The 21,443-nt window shown below is 51.6% G+C and overlaps 1 protein-coding gene across 2 annotated transcripts in view; it reads left to right on the top strand.

Moving 5' to 3' along the window:
• Window positions 1-21,443, top strand: part of DNAH9 (dynein axonemal heavy chain 9) — a 142,028-nt gene that overhangs the window by 42,363 nt on the left and 78,222 nt on the right. Inside the window, exons 31-39 of one of the 2 annotated variants that reach the window (XM_069032621.1) lie at window positions 899-1,138; window positions 3,951-4,118; window positions 4,353-4,549; window positions 7,908-8,070; window positions 9,050-9,173; window positions 11,184-11,326; window positions 12,169-12,330; window positions 13,205-13,438; window positions 18,871-19,131. In XM_069032621.1, coding sequence (XP_068888722.1) covers window positions 899-1,138; window positions 3,951-4,118; window positions 4,353-4,549; window positions 7,908-8,070; window positions 9,050-9,173; window positions 11,184-11,326; window positions 12,169-12,330; window positions 13,205-13,438; window positions 18,871-19,131 — 1,692 coding nt within the window. The remainder of the gene's footprint in view (window positions 1-898; window positions 1,139-3,950; window positions 4,119-4,352; window positions 4,550-7,907; window positions 8,071-9,049; window positions 9,174-11,183; window positions 11,327-12,168; window positions 12,331-13,204; window positions 13,439-18,870; window positions 19,132-21,443) is intronic. The other variant, XM_069032620.1, reaches the window with a different exon arrangement.

Here is a 21,443-nt window from a genome sequence, read left to right on the forward strand (position 1 = left end):
ACGGCAGGCACGGCCCTGCCCTGATTTTGGGTGGATTGTTGAGGCTCAAGGCTCCAGGAGAGCCTGTGGCAGTGGGAACAGCACGGATCTGTGCAGTGACTGGAATTCCTGATGGAGAGGCAGCAGATTTGCTGCCTTCCTCCCTTCTTTGTGTTTCCTCTCCTTTTGCTGCTCAGTGGGAGGAAGAAGTCACAAGTTCCCAGCCAGCTGGACACGACTCTCAGGAAAACTGGTTCAGACAGGCAGATTTTACCTTCCTCTTGCTGGTGTTTCCTGCTGGACCATGGTTTGTGAAAGTCTTTTGGTGGTCAGGCATTGGAACTTGCTGCCCAGGGAAGTGGTGGAGTCACCAACCCTGGAAGTGTTCAAAAATGAGTAGATGTGGCACCTCACAGTATGGTTTGGGATTTGTTCAAAGGTTGGACTTGATGATCTTGGAGGTCTTTTCTAACCTTACCCATTCTATGTTCCCTTTCTTTGCAAGTTCCAAATCAACAAAAGGTCTTCTGGGAGGTGGCACCTGCTCCTTCCACAGACAGGACTGAGCTTCACCAGGGCTCAGTGGGACCTCCAGACCTTCCAGCTCTTCCGTGGACTGAGCTTCCCTAGTGAAATGCCATCGAAAACCCCTTGTTCAGCCAGCAGAAGGTGTCACCTGCCAGCTGTCCTCTGTGGGGAATTGGAAGGGGGAGATGGTTCTGGTGCACTGCAAGTCATGGGATTGTAGAGCATCCCAGGTTGGAAGGGACCTCGAAGGATCATCTGGGACAACCTTTCCTGGGAAGTGGAAGATTATTTAGTGCTGTGTCCAGCCACAGCAGGTCCCCCAAAGGGCACTGACCTGTGGGGTGGTTGCCCATCTCTCTGACCTTTCCGTGTCTCGCTTTCTCTTCCTCAGCGTCACTTCTGTGTCTTCGCCCTCTCCAACCCTGATCAGGAGGCCTTGTCCAGGATCTACAGCACCATCTTAGTGCAGCACCTGGCCAGTGGGAATTTCACAGAGCCTGTGCAAAAATCAGCCCAGCAGCTCGTTGCCCTGGCCCTGGGGCTGCATCGGAAGGTGGCTGCCACTTTCCTGCCCACAGCTGTCAAGTTCCACTACGTTTTCAACCTCAGAGACTTCTCCAATATCTTCCAAGTAAGTGCAGCTCGGGTCCTGTGGTGCTTGGAGTTTGTCCTGATGTCACAGGCAGCTGTGTCCCTCTGGCCCTTGGTGAGCCAAACACAGTGTCCCACCCAGTAATGACACAGCAGGGGTGTCCCCTGAGCAAAGGGGGTGACCGTGGGCCCTTCCCCAGCTCCTGGTTGGTTTTGAATGCATTCCAGAGCCATCACCCGTGACTTTGGGGAAGATCAGTCAAAAGCTTATTTACTTTCCAGCCTCCTCTGGCCAGTGGGGAGGGGTGCACAGTTCCAGAAGGAGGTGCAGATTTTGAGGGGTTTGAAGTGTCCCCTGGCTGGAAAAGGGACCAACTGGAGGGAGCTTTGGGCTCCTGACCTCAGCCCTTCATGCAGTGGCTGTTGTGGAGCTGGGCTTGTCCCAGTGAGCCCCACCCCACTCGTGTGAGTGTGGGGGTCGATGGCACCACCCCACCAGCCAGGGAAGCTCTGATTGCGTGGGGCAGGTGGTGGATTCTCTGTGGGCTGCTGGCCCTGAGCAGGGGAGAGGAGAGCAGTAACTGGTTCAGCTGCTGTGCCACAGCCAGGACAGCCTGGTGGCTGTACCAGTATGTCCTCTCAGGTGCTCAGCGTTGTGAGTGCAGGATGGCATTTAAAGAGCTGGTAAATCAATCCAAACCAGCTTTGATTTTACCACTGAAACTGAGTTACCAGCCGCTGCACCAAAGGGAACTTGTTCAGCTTCAGAAGTGGTTTTTCCCATCCTCAACGAGATTTTGTTTTTCTGTTTTCCCCAGCAGTCTCATGCTCTGGAGCAGCTGGTGTTCCTGCTCAAAGAGCCTTTCAGAGTTTCAGGCTGATTAATAAAATTTGATAAATTCCTCAGCAGCCAAACCAAGGGTCAGCACCATAGCCTGTTCTAAACCCCCAGCTGGTGATTTGTCACTGTCCTTGTTAACATCTGTTTCACAAAGTAGGTGCCTGGAAGTTCAGTGCCTTGTGCCTGCCCATCAGACAGGAGCTGGAGGAATGACAGGACAGGGAAACCCAGGAACAGGACCTTGAACAAGTGAATAACCCCACAGTGTCAGGAGGAGTCAGGCCTGTCACTTGTGCTCAGCCCCGACGTGAGATGTGGGTCATGTTAAATCCTGCCTCCCAGTTAAGCTGGGCTTTGAGAGAACAGAAGCATTTCAATGGGAAGCTTTAATTGGGTTGGGGGGTAATAGAAACCATCCTGCCAGATCCCAGTGCTGGGCCAGAGGGCAGTGACAGGAATGCTCCTCCTCCTCCATTCAAGAGATTCTCCATGCTCTTTTTTTGTTTGTATCTCTTCAGTGTTGGCCCCAGCTCCATCCCAGATGCAGTGATCCACAGCCACGTGTCCCTCGTGCTTTTGGGGTGTGGGGGTCTTTAGGCTAAAGGGACTTTAGAGGCATTGAGTGATTTTGAATTCTGTTTTAACCAGTTTGGGATCTGATGCATTTCTCCTTCCTTTCTTTGAGTTGTCAGCTTTTCTCACCATATATTTTTTCCTGGAATAAATAAAATAATTTGACAGCTGTAATGACAGATGTGAAACCCAAACAATCTGAGCCATGGACCAGCGAGCTGAGAGGGCCTGCTTTACATTGCTGTCAATGCATTAAATATTTAATGTATAAATAATTAGATGTTAGGAATAAAAGCTGTCTGTTTAATTCATACCATTGAAAACCCTGTGTGCTGTTAATAGGCTTAGTATAGGCGACACCTCTTTGAAATATAATTCTTTTATGCATTTTAATAGAGTTCATGGTAAACACACTGTGCTAAGCAGACAGCAACTGATATTTCCTGCAGGCAGAATGCACCTAATTAGAATTAATTGATTAAAAAAAAAAAAAAAGACACCAGTAACATTTACAAACTATTTTTCCTTCTTGACAAAGCACCCACGGCATGGGGTTGGATGGACAAACTGGACATCTGGGCTGGTGCCTGGCTCTGAAGGGTCCCACCTGCTGAGAGCAGGACCCCAGCCTGGCCAGGGGAGGCTGGGTGGGGGGATAAAATGGGTGTAATGAGTGTAAACCTTCAAAGGAATGTGGGAAACAGGCATTCCCACCAGGGGTGTGGGCAGCAGGTTGAGGGAGGTGATTCCAGCCCTCTGGGCTCCTTCATGAGACCCCACCTGAAGCACTTGTCCAGCTCGGGGGTCCCAGCACAGGGAGGGCCTGGAGCTGCTGGAGGGAGTCCAGAGGAGGCACCAGGATGAGCAGAGGGATGGAGCAGCTCTGCTGGGAGGAAAGGCTGTGAGAATTGGCTTTGTTCAGCCTGAGGATTGCTCTGAAGTGACCTTACTGTGGCCTTCCAGTGCTTGAAGGGGCTCCAAGAGAGCTGGAGAGGGACTTTGGACAAGGGATGGAGTGACAGGACACAGGGAATGGTTTCCCACTGCCAGAGAGTAGGTTTAGATGGGATATTGGGAGGGAATTCTTGGCTGTGATGGTGGTGAGACCCTGGCACAGGTTTTCCAGAGAAACTGTGGCTGCCTCATCCCTGGAAGTGTCCAAGGCAAGGTTGGACACCTGCTGTGGTGGAAGGTGTCCCTGCCCATGGCAGGGGGAGGATGGAATGGTCTTTAAGGTCCCTTCCAATCCAAATCATTCTGGGTTGAGAAGCAGCTTTGGGAGTTTTGGGTCAACAGGACACATTCCCTTGGGTGTTTGGTGTGGGTTTGCCCAGAACCTGGGTGCAGGTTGCTGTAAGGGGGACTCAGCACACTGGGTGCTGGGCTTGAGTCCCTCAGGGTCAAGCCTGGGTTTCCTGACTGTCCTTGCTCTCCACAGGGCCTTCTGTTCTCTACCCCTGAATGTCTGAAGCAACCCCAGGACCTGGTGAAGCTCTACCTGCACGAGTCAGAGCGGGTGTACCGGGATAGGATGGTTGAGGAAATGGATTACGACACTTTTGATAAAATCCAGCGGGAGATGGTGAAGAAGTGCTACGACGTAAGTGTTGAGGGCTGCTGAGCTCTAAAGCTGATGAAAACAGAACAGAATGGGTTTATTGGAAGGGAAGTCAGTACTGGGGATTTTCCTTTCCCACTCTTTCTCTCCTGTACCTCTTTCCCCTTTTCCACATGCAGGTGCAACTGTGTGGACGTAAAAATGCTGTTCCCTGGGGAGGTGGCTCAGAGCTGCTGTGGGTTTTCCTATGTTTGTTCTGTACTATTTTCTTCTCTTTTACAGGACATTGAGGACACTTTAGAGCAGGCCAAACACATGAATATTTACTGCCATTTTGCCAAAGGCCTCGGGGAACCTGGCTATAGGCCAGTTCCAACCTGGCAGGAGCTGAACCAGATCCTCGTGGAAGCCTTGGACAACTACAACGAAGTCAACGCTGCCATGAACCTGGTGCTGTTTGAGGATGCCATGTGCCACGTGTAAGGGGCTCTTCTGCCTTCATGCTCCCACCATTTGTCTGTGCAGATTGTTTGGTGGAGTTTCCGGGGGGATGGAGGAAGATGGGCTGAGGCCAATCATTTGAAGTTCAACAGGGCCAAGTGCCAGGTTCTGCTCCTGGGGCACAACAACCCCATGGAACACTCCAGGCTGAGGCAGAGTGGCCGGAAAGCTGGAAAAGGCTGTGGGGGTGCTGGTGACAGCACTGGGTGGCAGCAGGGCCAGGGCAGTGCCCGTCCCCTGTGCTGGCACTGCTGGGGCACCTCCAGTGCCGGGGACAGCTCTGGGACACTCAGGACAAGAAGGACATGGAGGGGCTGGAGCGTGTCCAGGGTAGGGAATGGAGCTGGGAAGGGTCTGGAGCCCCAGGAGTGGCTGAGGGAGCTGGGAAAGGGGCTCAGGCTGGAGCAAAGGAGGCTCAGGGGGGACCTTGTGGCTCTGCACAAGTCCCTGACAGGAGGGGGCAGCCGGGGGGGTCGGGCTCTGCTCCCAGGGAACAGGGACAGGAGGAGAGGGAACGGCCTCAGGCTGGGCCAGGGGAGGTTTAGGTTGGGTATTAGGGAATACTTCTCCACTGAAAGGGCTGTCCAGCCCTGGCACAGCTGCCCAGGGAAGTGGTGGAGTCCCCACCCCTGGAAATGTTCAAAAAACACATGGCCAGGACACCTGAGGATGTGGTTTAGTGGTGACCATGATGGACAGTTGGACACCATGATCTTTCCCAGCCCTGAGGATTCCATGATTCTGGGAGAAATACAGCTGTGGAGCTGGTGGGGAGCCAACATTTCACCTGCCCAGGTGTTGTGTCCAGCACAAACACTGCACTGCTCCAAACTGGTGTTTGGAAGGAATGTCCCAAACTCTGGGGCTTCCAGCCAGAGGCTCTGCATGCTGGTGGTTTTTTGGTCTGGTTGCTGTCATGAAACCTTTGACCCTTGGAGCTCTGCATGTGGCACAAATATTTATCAGATGTGACATTCAGGTGCTTTATTGTCTTCCCTTGCCAGCCAGGACAGAACTGGGTGTACTGGGGTTTCCCTAAGTGCTGACAGTTGGTTTAGAGCCACATTTACACAGGCCCTTAGTGGGATTTTCCTCTGTATGAAGTATTATGTGCATTTAGGCTACTCCTTTTAAAGGGTGCAGGCATTTAAACTGCTTTGATCCTCTGGAAAACCTGCTTGCATGGAGATGCCTGGAGGTGCAGATGGATTCCAGCTGGAAATTGGACATGTGGGACTATATGAAAATAAGCCTCCCACTGATCATTATGAAGCTGTTTACAGGCCTTGGGGGGGACCTCCAGCTCTCACACACAGCCTGGGGAAATCCCAGCAGAGACAGAGTCACTTCTGGGTGCTGAAATGCAGAGCTGGCCTTGGGTGGCTTCAGGACATGGAGCTACCCTGGCAATCAGAGCTTGAGCTGATTCTGTATGGAAAGCTTGTCCCAGGAGGTGCAGATTTGGGGCTTTAAGCTGGAAGGAAGTCCCTGAGCTGGTGCACACCAGGGTGGGTGGTTTCAATTCTCATTCATATATATATATTTATTTTCAAAAATACATATATATATAAAGGTTTTTTTTTTAATATATAATTTTATATATATATACACATACATATACAGGAGTAGCATTTACACACACACACGTATATATATATATACATATATATACATATATATATATACACACACATATATATATACATACATATATATATATACATACATATATATATATATATATACACACATACATATATATATATATATATATATATATATACAAAATTGGTCTGTTCCAAGTGCTCCCAACCTGTGTCATTGGCCACTGGGCTGGGCAAATTTTCCCTGACAGTCTGGGTGTTCCCTCCTCTATCCATAGGTCCCATGAAACCTGCTGTCCATGCGTGTTTCTGCTTGCATTGCCTGCAGAATGGTCACAGGAATACTGACCCTGTGCTCCTCTTGCTCTTGTAAATCGGGATTTGCAATTGGAATTTACAAAGCACGGCCCTGCCCCTGCAGTTCACACTGAGAATAACGAGGAAAGTAAGGTTTGGGTATCCAGCACAACTTCCCAATTTCACTGGAGCTGAGTGAATCCCGTTCACTGCATTTGGAAATTGCATTTGGCTGAAATACACAACTCCCTCCATCTCAACCAGCTTCTGACTGTCAGCTTGAATTTGCTGAAGGTTTTCAGTTGGGAGCAAAAATAGAAGAAAAGAAGACATTTGATGACTTAATATATGTAGGGCCATGGGGGATGCCTGTCAGTCACCTCATCCAGGGCTGTGTCACAGCACAGAGCCCTGGGGAGCACATCAAGGCAGGGACCACGGGCAGAGCTGGCCTGGGGAACTTGGAGCAGGAATGCTGAAGTTCTCCTCACAGACTGGATTGTTTTTACAGAAATAATTTCACAGAAATTAGTAAATGATTAAGTTATAAAATTATAAAAAGATCAGTCAGAGTCTGTGCATAGATTATAAAATACTGGAGTTGTAATAAAGCAGTGCAGTGTTTCTCACAATATTACTTGAAAAATAATGAGATTAATCTAGGAAAATAGTGAAGGGAGCTGAATAAAAGCTGTGGAGAGGGGAATAGGGCTTGTATTTCTGACCCAGGACAGTGAGGGTTCCACAGGTGGGATCCTCTGAACCCCCCTCACCTGGGGGGCAACACATGGGGGTGGCAGCATTTGCTTAAAGAGGATAAAAGGGAGGCAGACAGAGTTCACTGTAGGATCTCAGACAGGACAGGTGAGCAGGCCTGGGAAACAACAGCAAGTTCATTGTGAGAGGGAGAAAATCTCACTCTTAGGTAGTGGTGGTGTGGATAACTAAGGAATACAGATTGTTTTCTGGGTAGGCTTGTGCCATTCCAGCCATGTGTGAATGTGCTGTGGTGCAGAGCAGGGCAGTGCACAAATCCCAGATGCCTTGAGAAGAGAGGCCTTTCCTGGGGAGGGGGATCAGAGCCTTGAATTTTGCTCTCAGTTTTTGCATATCAATGTCCTTTTCCCCTTGCCCTCCCTGCAAAGATACCCAGGCCTTCACTTGAACATTGTTCTGTCCAGCAGGACTTGGCAGGTGGAAAAAAACTGGGCACATTTTGAATTGCCACCAAACTGGGGCTTTTTGTCATCAGCACCATCCTCTGGACAGGTCTCAGCAGAGATGCGCATCGACTGCTACCACGAACCCGAGACGGACATTCTTCATCCCGCTCAGAATACAATTTCTTAGTGAATAAAATATGTATGGAAAAGCAGTGGGCAGAGAAATAGGAAAACACTCGTATTAATGAGAGATTTTGTATGCTTCAATTTAGCTGCCGCATCAACCGCATCCTGGAGGCGCCCCGGGGGAACGCGCTCCTGGTCGGCGTGGGCGGCACCGGGAAGCAGAGCCTGACCCGCCTGGCAGCCTTCCTCAGCTCCCTGGAGGTCTTCCAGATCACCCTGAGGAAAGGATACGGCGTCCCTGACCTCAAGGTGGGGGGCTTGAAGGGCTGAGGTGGAGGGGAAGGAAGTAAAGAGCAGAACTCGCCCTGGGAACTTGTTGCATATTGAGAGACAGAATGGAGGAGGATGACCGTGAGCCCGGGTGTGCCCAGGAGGGCAAGAGGCCAGTGGCACCCGAGCTGTGCCAGTCCTGGGTGGCAGCAGGGCCAGGGCAGTGCCCGGCCCCTGTGCTGGCACTGCTGGGGCACCTCCAGTGCCGGGGACAGCTCTGGGACACTCAGGACAAGAAGGACATGGAGGGGCTGGAGCGTGTCCAGGGCAGGGAACGGAGCTGGGAAGGGGCTGGAGCCCCAGGAGTGGCTGAGGGAGCTGGGAAAGGGGCTCAGGCTGGAGCAAAGGAGGCTCAGGGGGGACCTTGTGGCTCTGCACAAGTCCCTGACAGGAGGGGGCAGCCGGGGGGGTCGGGCTCTGCTCCCAGGGAACAGGGACAGGAGGAGAGGGAACGGCCTCAGGCTGGGCCAGGGGAGGTTTAGATTGGGTATTAGGGAATATTTCTCCACTGAAAGGGCTGTCCAGCCCTGGCACAGGGAAGTGGTGAAGTGCCAGTCCCTGGAGGGATTTAAAAGCCATGTGGATGTAGCACTTGGGGACACAGGTTAGTGGTGGCCCTGGCCACTCTGGGGGAACAGGTGGACACGATGACCTTAGAGGGCTCTTCCAACCTAAATGATTCTGTGATCCTGAGGTACTGAAACACTCCAGGCACCACATGGTGCCGTGGAGAGGAGCTCCCTGTGCTGGAGTGTGTCTGCACAGGGGTGCAGCCAGAGCTGGGGTCTCCTGGCAGTGCTCCGAGCTGGCCAGGCCTGAGAACGCCCCAGCCCAGCCCTGAGTGTCAGCCCTCAGCTGTGCTGATGTTCTCAGTGACTGGGCAAGTTCTGAATTATCCCATTGCTGGGTCTGGCTTGGCAGCATGTAGCTGTAAGCCCTCCTGGTTCCCCACCTGCAGGCAGACCTGGCAAACCTGTACCTGAAGGCCGGGCTGAAGAGCGTGGGCTCCGTGTTCCTGCTGAGCGACGCGCAGGTGGCCGACGAGCAGTTCCTGGTGCTGGTGAACGACTTCCTGGCATCAGGTACAGCCCTCGTGCTCTGCTTTCTCCTCTCCCCCTCTCCAGTGGAGTTTTGCTCCTGGTAGCACCTGGAATTCTGGAATAGACAGAGGGGCAAATGATGAAATGAGCTGGAAGTTGCATGGGTGGAGCGCTCGAGTGAAAGCGGTGCCCAGGCCTCCCTGGGGAGGGACACTCCATCAGCTGGGACATTTCTTGTCTTTCCCTCATGTCTTGTACCCGTTCTTCCATATGTCTTGGGATTCTGCACATAGCTGCTAAGGGACAGGTCTGCTGGGGTATTGCAGCTGGGGACAGAGCCAAAGGAAGGTATCACAGGTGAGGAGGTTCACCGGGGGATCTCGTGCATCCACTTCATGAATTAAGGCTGTTTCTGGACACAAGGTTTGACTGGAGTATCTGTGAGCTGGAGGATGAAGCAAAGCCACGGGGTGGCTGTGTCAGTGTGTGTCACCTGGCTGCTTATCCCACGCCAGTCCCTTCCCTGTTGTTTTTCCAGATGCATTGGGGTTTTTGAGTTGCTGCTCACCCAAAGCATTGCAGGGCACTCAGTGTCCGTGCCAGCGCTCTGTTTTGTGGTGTGTGGGGGTGAGCATCCCTGTGTGCTGCGGTTCCCAAGCCCCTGGGGGTGCAGGCTGTGTCACCAGGACCACGGGAGGACACCTGGAGTGGGCATGTCCCCATTTTCCCTGGCAGATCCCTGCCACTGCCTGCCTGCCACTTCCTGCCTTGTGAGTCGGGTGGGGAAGGCACCAGCTGGGTCAGGTCCCTGCAGGGATGGGGAGAGGTGAGGAATCAGCAGCTGTTTGTGAGTAGCTCCAGAGGTGTGGCTGGACATTGGTGGCCAAATGGCTTCAGCAGCACACAAGCTCTGATGCTGTCCCTTCTGAATCGGCTGTGATGATTTTGTGATCAGGAGCAAGGACAAGGTTTGATGTGGAGGGTGGGGAGGAGTTCCCACCAGCTCCTACATGTGGTGCAGATGCACAGACACCTGATAACTGAAGGTGAAGCTCAGGAGAGAGCTGAGGTTCTTCAGCCTGGAGAAGAGAAGCTCTGGGGAGACCCCAGAGCCCCTTGGAGCCTAAAGGGGCTCCAAGAGAGTTGGAGAGGGACTTGGGACAAGGGTCTGAAGTGACAGGATAAGAGACAATCCTTCCCTGTGAGGGTGGGAGGCCCTGGCACAGGGTGCCCAGAGAAGTTGTGGCTGCCCCTGGATCCCTGGAAGTGTCCAAGGCCAGGCTGGACAGGGCTTGGAGCAACCTGGGATAGTGGAAGGTGTCTTTCTTACTTGTTTCTCTTGTTACCATCATCTAGAACAAAGTATGTTCTAATCTTTTTGATAAATGAGCAGATTTCTGATGAGTGTATTTCCCTAAGTGATTTGTGCTCATATTGAAAGTATCTGACTCAGTAATGATGATTTTAATCAAATCAGAAGCCAGAAAGGAAGTGAATATGTGATAAATTAACGAAACAATAAAAAAAAAATTTGGTTGGGTGCATTTTTGGCAGTCAGCTGCTTAACTATTAACTTTTTAAGGTTTTTACAAGACTTTTAACTTTTAAAATGTTTTGGTGATCTGAGAGTTATTTGGCCACTGCTGGAAATGGCCCTGAACAGCTGCAAAAACTTTCCGTGTAATTAATGCATTTGCAAAGCTACAATGATTTTGTATCACTTATGGTATATTAGGGATTTGAATATTTCTTTTGTAATCTAATTAAATTGCAGAGCTAAAAAAAAAAAAGGGATTTTCTGTACTTTGACTCTATTCTGTTCCCTTCCCTTGTGTTTCATAAGGATGTTTGCTCTCAGGGGTGTTTATTTTTCAGCAGAATCACCTTCTGTGCCCCTTTGCTGCTTCTGGGGCCCAGGGGTGCCTGCTGCAGTGGTTTTACCTGAGGAAGGGACTTCCCTGAGCCCCTGGAGAGGGAGGCAGCAGCTTCCCTTTGCTCTAAGACTCCGATGGCATCCAGACCTGTAAACCCAAATGTGTCCCCTTCTCCTAGGGGAAATCCCGGATCTCTTCCCTGATGATGAAGTGGAAAACATCATCAGCAGCGTGAGGAATGAAGTCAGAGGCCGGGGGCTGGTGGACTCCAGGGAGAATTGCTGGAGGTTTTTCATCGAGCGCGTTCGGCGGCAGCTGAAGGTGAGGTGGAGCAGGAGGGGCCGGTGCCAAATGATTTTTTGCCTTTTTCCTTTTGTATTTTCTCTGTGTTCTTTACACACACATTTGTATTGCCTATTATTGCATCAGTAGCTGGTCCCAGTACTTTTCCCAACTTTTTCCCTAGGCAGGAACACAAAACCCATTCCAGAGCCCCAAGCCCCGGGGGGTACAAGGCGCCTCTCCTATCTTGGTTCTTTTTGGGAACCAAGGCCAAAAAACAGCTCTTTGAGACACATTTTCGTGAACAAAGTTTAGTTTCCATCTGAGGGGGGGAGGATTTACAGAGGGGGAAGTTCTCTCACCTGTTACATTTCTAATTGGTGATTTTTGTCAAATATGCCAATTTGCTAAACTTACAGAACAGTATTCACCCCAGGTGGGGGTGGGCATTGTGTGGACATTTTCCATGTCTGCCCCTGGAGGCCTCCAATAAAGACCAGCCTTTCTGCTGCCTCCTGGACTAATATCTCCAAAGTGTGGTGTTTTACTTCCAGGTTCTTGAAGGCATCAGGGTTGGTGCTCCCCATCCACCCTGGTGCAGTGTGTGGGGTGGAGATGCTCTGGGCTGCCCCGTGGGGAGGTTGGGCTGCAGCCTGGCATGTTTTGCTGCCTGGTGCTGGCATGAAGGTGCACTGAAGTGTGGGACACACCGTCTGTGTCATTACCTGCGGGCCTTTAGACAGCACAAGTGATCCAGCACAGAGGCTGCTGTAGCTGGTGGGGTGGGATCCTGCCTGGGAAGGGGCTGCTGGAGCCCGAGGTGGGCTGCAGGGGCAGACCCCAGCCCTGCTGCTCCTTCCCTGCCCTGGTGTGCCCCGCAGGTCGCGCTGTGCCTGTCCCCCGTGGGCCCCAAGCTGCGCCTCCGCAGCCGCAGGTTCCCGGCCCTGGTCAGCTGCACCACCATCGACTGCTTCCAGCCGTGGCCCCGGGAGGCCCTGGAGTCCGTCAGCCTCTGCTTCCTGCGGGACATGGACACCCTGCAGGTGAGCAGCCAGCACAGCTCCTGCCGGGGGACCCTGGGGACAGGGCTGGCCACAGCCAGGAGTGGCTCTGTGTCTCTGTGTACCGCTGAAAGGAGGGTGGGGTTGCCCTCCAGCACATCCAGGACAGACACACAGCTGCTGTCTGTCCATCACTGGTAGCACTGAAGTGCATTGAACTCAACCAAACCATCCTTGAGGCACGTTCCAGGTTTTTTGGAGAGGGTTGTGGAGCTTGGCAGCAGAGCCACGGGCCCCACGCTCCTGTGTGCCAGGAGCTGGTGTGTTACTGGGTGCTGATGGCACTGCCAGGGGAAGGACGGCTCTGCCAGCACAGAGGGAGCCCCAAACACCCACAGAAAATAATCTGCTGCTCCTGAGCACTGCAAGGAACACACGCTCTGCTCTCCCCACTTGGGTCTGAGCCTCTGGAGTTCTCAAGGGCAAAAATAGGTCAAGTTCCCAGTGCTGACAACCTGCTACTAGAATAGAGATTCGTTTCTGTTTATTTAGTTTGTCTGGGCAGGATTTAGGAAGAATAAAGTCTACGATGTTTCTTTTTAGGAGTGTGCACTTTTCCCATTTGTACAGAAGAAAAGCCCAAATTTATACTTATAAGAGCTGTTATTTTGTAGAGAAATTGCTTGGAATAAGATAATGTGTGAGATAAAAAGATATCAAAAGAGGTATAAAGTACACGAGCAACAAAGTTATTTTAGAGATAACAGTGAAAAGGGATCAGCTGAGGTGTTACATCCCAGATTGTGCTGCAGCAGAATGAAAAGTTACCAAATTCCTTTCTATTCAGCACAGACCTGTGTTATATATAGTTTTCTATTTAAAACAACTTCTCCTCATCTGCCCATCTTCCCTTTAGGATTCAGTGAAAGATTCAATAAGCAAATTCATGGCCCACGTCCACATCAGTGTCAACGAGATGTCCCGGCTGTACCTGAGCAACGAGCGCCGCTACAACTACACCACCCCCAAGTCCTTCCTGGAGCAAATCAAACTCTACCAGAACCTGCTGCTGAAAAAGGACAAGGATTTAAAGGCAAAAATGGAGCGGCTGGAGAATGGCCTGGAGAAGCTCAAGAGCACTTCTGCACAGGTAAGAACCCCTTGGGGTTGGTTTTCCTTGTTTCTCTTGTCTGGATCGAGGGAGAACTTTACAGGGAAAAAAAAATTCTGCTGGATCCTGGCTCTAGTCTGGGCTTGAGCTGGGTTTCTGGAGGAGCAGAAGTGATGCTCTGTGCTGGAAAGGAGAATGCAGAGGTGTGTGTCCAGTCTCTGCTATTTGGGGGTAACTGGAAGATTTCAGTAAATAAAATGAGACTGGGATCCAGCTGACTCTGCCATCCTCTTCTAGTGGTTAAATTTCAGCTGGGGTGATGAAACAGCTTAGGAAATACAGGACAGTCAGTGATTTTTGGAGCTGCATCCAGGAAGTCTACAATAACTTCAGCATGACTCTTTCAAACTAAATAGTGCATGCTGTTAAAATGAGGCTGATGTTCACTTCTCCTTCCATTATGCTATCCATCTTTAAAGAAAGCTAATACATGTCTGAAATGCACATTAGTCATCCCAAAACCCCCCTGCTAGAAACTCACACTGGCACTCTCCTCTGGCAATGACTGGAAGTTGTTCTGGGTATTCCCCAAACCTCTCTGCAGTGACACCTACGTCTGTTGCTACACTCCCAGTTTTCTCTCCATTTCATATCCTATTAACTCTCACAGATGTTTGCTTGCAAAGCTTCCACGGTGGCAAGTGGGGCTGTCCTGAAGCTGCTCTGGAGGAGTGCAGGGGGGTTGGTGAGAATGAAGGACTGGCAGGTCCATCCCCTTGCACAGCCCCGCTCTGGGTAGCGCTGGGGACATCGGTCACGTCTGTCACGCTCCAGGGGAGCCTGGGGCTGATGGATGGGCTGGGCTGGGCTGGTGCCTCTCAGCGCTGGTATCTCCATCTGCCTTCAAACAGCCTCTGCTCACAGAGAAGGGCACAGGAGGGCTGAGCACGTGCCACGTCCTGTGCAGGTTTTAGCATCTCCTTTGTAGGGAAGGGGTAGCAGAGAGCACTGGTGGTACCCACCAGAGTGACCAGGCCGTGCCCTCAGTGCCCACCTCACCTCACCTCACCTCACCTCACCTCACCTCACCTCACCTCACCTCACCTCACCTCACCCCACCTCACCACTGAAACTGCGGGAAAAATGAAACCCCTCCAACAATATTTTTAGTGTTAGACAATCAAGGCATTCCTTTATTCTGGCCAGGATGTGCAACCGAAATCGTTTCAGCCACACATAGCCCAGGTGTGCAGAGAAAATCCTTCCATGACACATGGATTTGACCAGACTTTTCACAAACTTTATACAGTCAAAACCCAGAGAGATTCATTGGTTCAGTGTTCATTGGTCCCAAGTTACAGAGTTCTTTGTATTTGGTTTCCTGTTGGTTACAGATCTCTTCACCTCTGATGCTAATTAGGTCCTCATTCCTTGGTTCTCTTATCTCTCTTTTCCCAGTCCAGGTGTCTCTGACCATGCCAGGGGTGATGTTTGGAGTTGATGTTCATTAATGGCCGTTGACAGTCATTGTATTTTGTGTATCTTCTGTGCTACTCCCAGTCTGTTGAGGTGTTGAGGTGTTGAGGCCTTGCCTGGTGGAGCAATGCCCTGGGAAGAAACTTCAATTCCCTTCCCTGGGGGTGAACAAACCTGACTGAAGTTATAAAATCAAAAATTTGAAACTTGGTATATTTTCCAACAACCTGACCTCACCTGACCTCACGTCACCCATGCAGGCAATAGTTCTGATGGACCTGTGGGGTGCTGCTGTTTTTTGAGGAGTCCCCAGTGGTGGATAAGATGGATTAAGTTTATTTTTTGGGAGCAGCTGATATGAAACGAATCTTTTGAGAACAAGTCCCCGGGTCTGTTGTGACACGTGGGAACCCTTCTGCATTCTTCAGTGGTTCTCTTCAGTGGCTGCCCTGTGGGCAGGGCTCTCTGATGAGCCACAGAGCAGTGGTGGAGGACTTGGAGGCAATGGGAAGGATAGGAAAATCAAATCACAACAAGGGGGAAGGAGCACAATGTTTGTGTCTGGTTGGGGTGAGGCTGGGGTGAGAGGTGCCTCCTTGTGCAGGTAATTAAGATGCAGAGCAGTGAGGACAAATATGTCAAATTCGAGTTTAAAATTAGCACTGGGGGCCTAAAATTAAACACCTAAATTACCAGATGTGCGCAACAGTCAAATCTGCTGTTGATTTGAAAGCAGAGTGTGGATGTTTGTCAGTACTGGAAATCACACCAGCATGTTCAATCTTGAATACGGATTTAAAAGGCTGAACTTTACATTCACCCGTGGAAATGCTTGGTCTTGGGGCTGAGGAAGTGATGAGTCCTCTCTCTCTCTCTCTCTCTCAGGTGTGTCATCTGCAGGTTGTGCTTGGGAGTGATGTGCTGGGGGTGGAGGGGCATTTTCAAAGCAAAAGTGGAGGATTTTGATCCCTGGGTGTCACCTGGCTGTGTCTCAGCTCTGAGGACTGGCGCTCAGCACTGGTGTTCTCCAGGGTCCTGCTGCTTGGTACCATGACAAGTTAATTATGAGCTTGGTGTGTTTCTGTGGGCTCAGAGTGGCCTCAGCACGAGGGGCTGTGGGGCCAGGAGCTGCAGGTATTTTTGACTTTGCTGTTCCAGTTTCAAAATAACCTCTCTGCCTCCTTTTACTGTGGTCCCCTCTACCCTTTTTTTGTCCTTTGGAGATTCGGACACCTTGATGCTGTTGACCAACTTTCCTCCTCCAGCAATGTTTCCCATCAGCTCATAACCATCTCTCCCTGCAGACAGAAGCATCCTCAGCACTCAGGGGAGCTGAAGCCTCCTTCCTATTAGGACATAATGGATTGGGGAGACGTGTGGGATGAGTCATTTGTTTTTCAGAGTGCTGTGTGCCACCAAGAGGTCAGCGCCCATTGCTGAGTAATTGTGAGCATGGCTTTGGTTAATATTGCATCACTGGATTCCAGATTCGAGCCTGGCTGGTGCTATCAATTAATCGCCGACCTTTTGATGTATTTTGTGTTCTTGAAACAAGGCAGGGACAATCAGATAAAATGAGTCTTCTGGGAGCCTGCCCTCCAGGTTTTCTTCTCTTTAATAATTTTTCTCATGCTGTTCTGATCGTAGGCAAGGGCTTCTCCCTTCCTTTCCCTGATGAAGTCACAGCACATTACCCTTGAATTTCTCATTTGCTTTGCTCTTTTGCTTTCCACCTCACATTACTAATTGCTTATCAGATTGCTCTGCACTCAGGAAGCTGCTCACAGGTTTCTCATGGAATCACAGAATCCAGAATGGTTTGGGTTGGAAGGGACCTCAAAGTTCATCTCATTCCACCCCCTGCCATGGCAGGGACACCTCCCACTGTCCCAGGCTGCTCCCAGCCCCACTGTCCAGCCTGGCCTTGGGCACTGCCAGGGATCCAGGGGCAGCCACAGCTGCTCTGGGCACCCTGTGCCAGGGCCTGCCCACCCTCACAGGGAAGGATTTCTTCCTGATATCCCATCTAACCCTGCCTTCCTTCAGTTTGAAGCCATTCCCTTTTGTCCTGTCACTGCAGGGCCTTGCAAATAGTCCCTCTCCTGCATCCTTGCTTTTTTAAAATCCTGACAATGTCTGCAGTCATTTCCCTTCCCATTGCTGCATGTGCTTGGCAGGGCATTGTCTGTTCCCCTGGGCTGAGCTTCCCCTGCTCTTTGTGGTGCTGTTGAGTGCCCATGGATTCTAATCCCCTGCTTGTTTTGTCCTGCTCATGTAAACCCCAGGAGCTCCCGTTTGTGTGAGTATCCAGCACACAAAGGCTGATTTCTGGGCAGAAGGTCACAGCCATATCTGCCATCAGCAGAGCCCACTTCAATTTCCTGCAGCCCCCGAGACGTGGAGCTGAACAAGGAGCTGCTGCTGGGTTTGTCACACGAGGGGATTATGTGCTCACGTGAGCCCAGATTTACAGCTGTGCCTTTGTCCTGGTGAGAGCAGTCCCACAGTGCCAGGCAGCAGGGGATGATGATGGATGGAGGGCATGTGGAGAGCCCTGAAAAACTGCTCTCCACGTGAGGCCGATGCCAAATGTCAACAGCTTCAGTTTGTGGATTGCAGCCTGTGCTCTCCCTTCTGGTATAGCCAAAACGTGTCTGGCTTCCCTTCCTGTGAGGATTTTTGTGTGGGTAAAGATGTGCCCCAGGAGCTCTGAGTGGACCTGCATGAGCCTGAGATCAGGCAGCAAAAGCCTCCGTGGTCTGCCCAGAGTCTGGGTAAATTCACTGAAATGGGATTTTAGCAGGAGGTTTTCTGTCTGCAGGTGAGAGCCTGTGTGAGCTTCCCCCCGGGCCAACGCTGGTGAGGGCTCCTGCTGTGAGCAGGGTGTGAGGAGCTGCCACCACGGCCCTGCTGGTGGCCTCCTGGCTGCCATCTCAAGGGGACATCCCTTCTCAAGCCCATCTGACATCACATTTAAAGCCCCTTGACCCTCAGAGCTCTGCCAAGGGCTGGACCTGTTGGCAGATCCCAACTGCAATCTTCCTGGGGAGAAAAATGGTGTTAGGAAGGAATTGTTCCCTGGGAGGGTGGGCAGGCCCTGGCACAGGGTGCCCAGAGCAGCTGGGGCTGCCCCTGGATCCCTGGCAGTGCCCAAGGCCAGGTGGGACACTGGGACTTGGAGCAGCCTGGGACAGTGGGAGGGGTGGCACTGGGTAGGATTTAATGTTCCTTCCCATCCAAACCATTCCGTGGCTCTGTGATTCCTGCCACAAGCCTGCAGCACCAATGGTTTCAGAGCAGGTGCTGCCCCTGCCCTGTGCCTGGGGCCCAGGCTGCAGGGGCGGGAGGGTCAGGGTGTGCCAGGGTGAGCAGGAGGCTCGGGGAGTTCCTGGGGCACAGGTCCTGCTCCAAACCTCCGTGTGCCTGGCTTTGCTGGTGGCAAGGCTGAGAGGCTCAAGTGTGGCTGAATTGCAGCCCTTGTCACCTCCCCAAGGCACAGCACCTGCACCCCTCTGTCCGGGGGGATGTGACATCAGAGCTCGTGCACAAAGCTGAGGGTTTTGGCTTTACAATGACAGAAGCTCCCTGCACGTGCCTGGTGTGTGATGGGGCTCCTGGGCTGTATGAAATCATCCCAAGGATATCTGAAATATGCTTCCTCCTCCTTCCCACTGGATCCTGCCCAGAGCAGTGTCCGTGTTGCCTTGGTCCCTCTGTCCGGGAGCAGGGCTGGGTCAGCTCCCAGAGCCGTGCATCCTGCTGGAGCTGGGCTCTCTGATGGGCTCCTCACTGCTTCCAGCCTGCTCTGCTGTGTGGACCATGTGTCCCACGAGCAAAGGGAGCAGCTCAGCGGCTAGAAATGCTCCCGTGCTGCCAGGGCTCTGCCTGACAGCCAGGCCCTCCCTGCCCTCGGGTCCTGCTGCAGGGTGAGCCCGTGCTGGGCACTGAGGAGCACGCAGGGCAGCCCAGCTCCCACACACATCTCTGCCCTGCAGGTGGATGAGCTGAAGGCCAAGTTGGCAGCCCAAGAGGTGGAGCTGAAGCAGAAGAACGAGGATGCTGACAAGCTGATCCAGGTGGTGGGCGTGGAGACAGAGAAGGTGAGCAGGAAGAAGGCGGTGGCCGATGAGGAGGAGCAGAAGGTGGCCCTCATCGCCCAGGAGGTCGAGCAGAAGCAGAAGGACTGTGAGGAGGACCTGGCCAAGGCTGAGCCTGCCCTGGCAGCTGCCCAGGCTGCTCTCAACACCCTCAACAAGGTAGGGTGAGGATTCCCATGGGAACCCAGTGTTTTTCCTCTGCACTGGGGTAGAGGGGCTGTGTCATCTGATGGCACAAGTTCTGGGCATTGTACTGTCCCTCCTCCAGCTTCCTCCCTGCTGGTGCAGAAGTGTTTAAAAAAAGATTGCATGTGGCACTCAGTGCCATGGTGGTGTCAGGTCATAGGTTGGACTTGATGATCTCAAAGGTCTTTTCCAACCTGGTTCATTCTGTGATTCTGGGGTTCCTGGTGGAACTCGGAGCACCCACGAGGCTGCACCACTCATTGCCATGGAGAGGAGCAGACAAAGCTGGTCCAAAGGAAGATGCCATTGAGAAAATGTGTAATCAGGAGATAAGCATCGCTCTGATTGCAGGAGACTGGTTTTGGGAAGACTTTTTGTAACTTGGAAGGTTTGTCCTTCAAGCATGCTCCAGGGGTTCCCATTTGGAGCCCGAGACTTTGAGATATGGCACTCAGCGCCATGGTTTAGTTGATGAGGAGGTTTTAGGTCACAGGTTGGACTTGATGATCTCAAAGGTCTTTTCCAACCTGGTTCATTCTGTGATTCTGTGATGTGCCTGAGAGATGGACCTGCAAATTGCTTTGGTCTGCCGTTCATGCAGTGTCCCGGGGCAGCAGCAGCTGGAAAACCCACAGGCACAGCAAGACCTCAAAGCATGGCTCAGTCACAGCCCTGCTGGGGGACAGGAAAGCACCTTGGAGTCATCCAGAACAGGGTTTCTGTTGGATTAGCTCTTGGGAAGGAGGTAGCTGTGCTGCAGACACGTGTGCTCTGGATTTCCTTCACGGGAGGGAAAGGATTGTGCTAAAGGAAAATGTTTGTCTCTCCATTAGTTCCAGTTTTGTGCTGGAGCTGTGGAATCTCTCATTAGGCAAAGATGTGGAAAATGCTGGGATTTCCTCCAGGGAGCTGTAAAGCAGCAGTAGCAGAGCAGTGGAAGCCACAGTCTCCTTTACCTGCTGACTGGGAATGTGTCAGAGAGCCCGACCTGCTCGCTGACATGAGTGATCAACTATGTTTGTATGTGTTTGTACAGCTTCTGCCCAATTATCTCAGTCATCTTCCTTGGGCTGCAGGGTTATTTGCAACATTAATAAGGAAAACAGTGAGAAAAGCTGTTGAGAAGAATCCAGTAATAAATCCATACAGTCAGTGAGGGTGCGGGTGCATGGACATCTCTGTGACACTGCAAAAGAAGAGCAGCCATGGCCACTGGGACATGTCCAGGCTGTTTCCTCCTCATCAGCTGCACCTTGAACCCACCTTGATTTCTGCTTCTGTGTTTGTGCTGGGAGGATTATCCTTCTGATGCTTTAAATACTCACACTCTCAGGACAGCTGGCCCTGCTCAGCCTTGGCAGGGTTAATTCTCTCTGTGTTCCTGACAGTTTAAACTTTCCTTTTCCTTTTCCTTTTCCTTTTCCTTTTCCTTTTCCTTTTCCTTTTCCTTTTCCTTTTCCTTTTCCTTTTCCTTTTCCTTTTCCTTTTCCTTTTCCTTTTCCTTTTCCTTTTCCTTTTTTTCTGTGTGAGCCAAGAAGAGACTGTGGGCTGGCTCAGCCTGGCTTTGGCTGTGTGGGTGGGACCTACTGCAGCCCCTCTGTCACCTGCTGTAATGCCTTTTGCAGGGGCTGGTGGCAGTGAGAGTGACTGAGGCCAACTGAGAAGCTATTTAAAGTGTTATGGAGAGATAAGTCTGTACATATATGAGATAATTACAAATATATGGAAGCTAACTGAGGTCATTATTACATGGATCGTGATGAATGGCATGTGGGTTGTGACAGAGCCAGTGCAGAGCACCTGCAGAATAAAAAACTGCAAAGCCAGATGTGATAGCGAGTTTGAAGACTTGGGAAATCAGGAGTTAGAGACAAAAATGCCCTTTTGGCTCCTCCAGTGCAGTTTGGCTTCTTGCCCCGTGAGGGTGCCTGGGCTCCTTCTCAGCTGCTGCTTTCCCTGAACCCTGAGGGCTGCAGGATGTGGGAATCAGAGGATGGCTTTGGCATTGGCATCTCAGCTGGGGTAGGAGGGAGCATGAAGGGAAGCTCTCAAGGTTGTTTTAGAGGGCCTACAGGTTATTCCTATAGGTTTCATTCTTATTTATCCCAATCTTCTGAGAGGGCATAAAACTTCCTGCTCCCCCAGGTGTGTGGGGAGGAGCAGTGTGCTGTGCTGACCCCAGGTGGGATGTCAGGAGCAGGGAATGGAGCAGCTGTGCTGCAAACAGGCAGAGCAGTGATCTAAAGGGAGCACTGCTGGGGCTGAGAGGAGCCCAATTTATCAGA

Source organism: Aphelocoma coerulescens, chromosome 18, assembly GCF_041296385.1.
Source record: "Aphelocoma coerulescens isolate FSJ_1873_10779 chromosome 18, UR_Acoe_1.0, whole genome shotgun sequence".
Taxonomy (NCBI): Eukaryota; Metazoa; Chordata; class Aves; order Passeriformes; family Corvidae; genus Aphelocoma; species Aphelocoma coerulescens.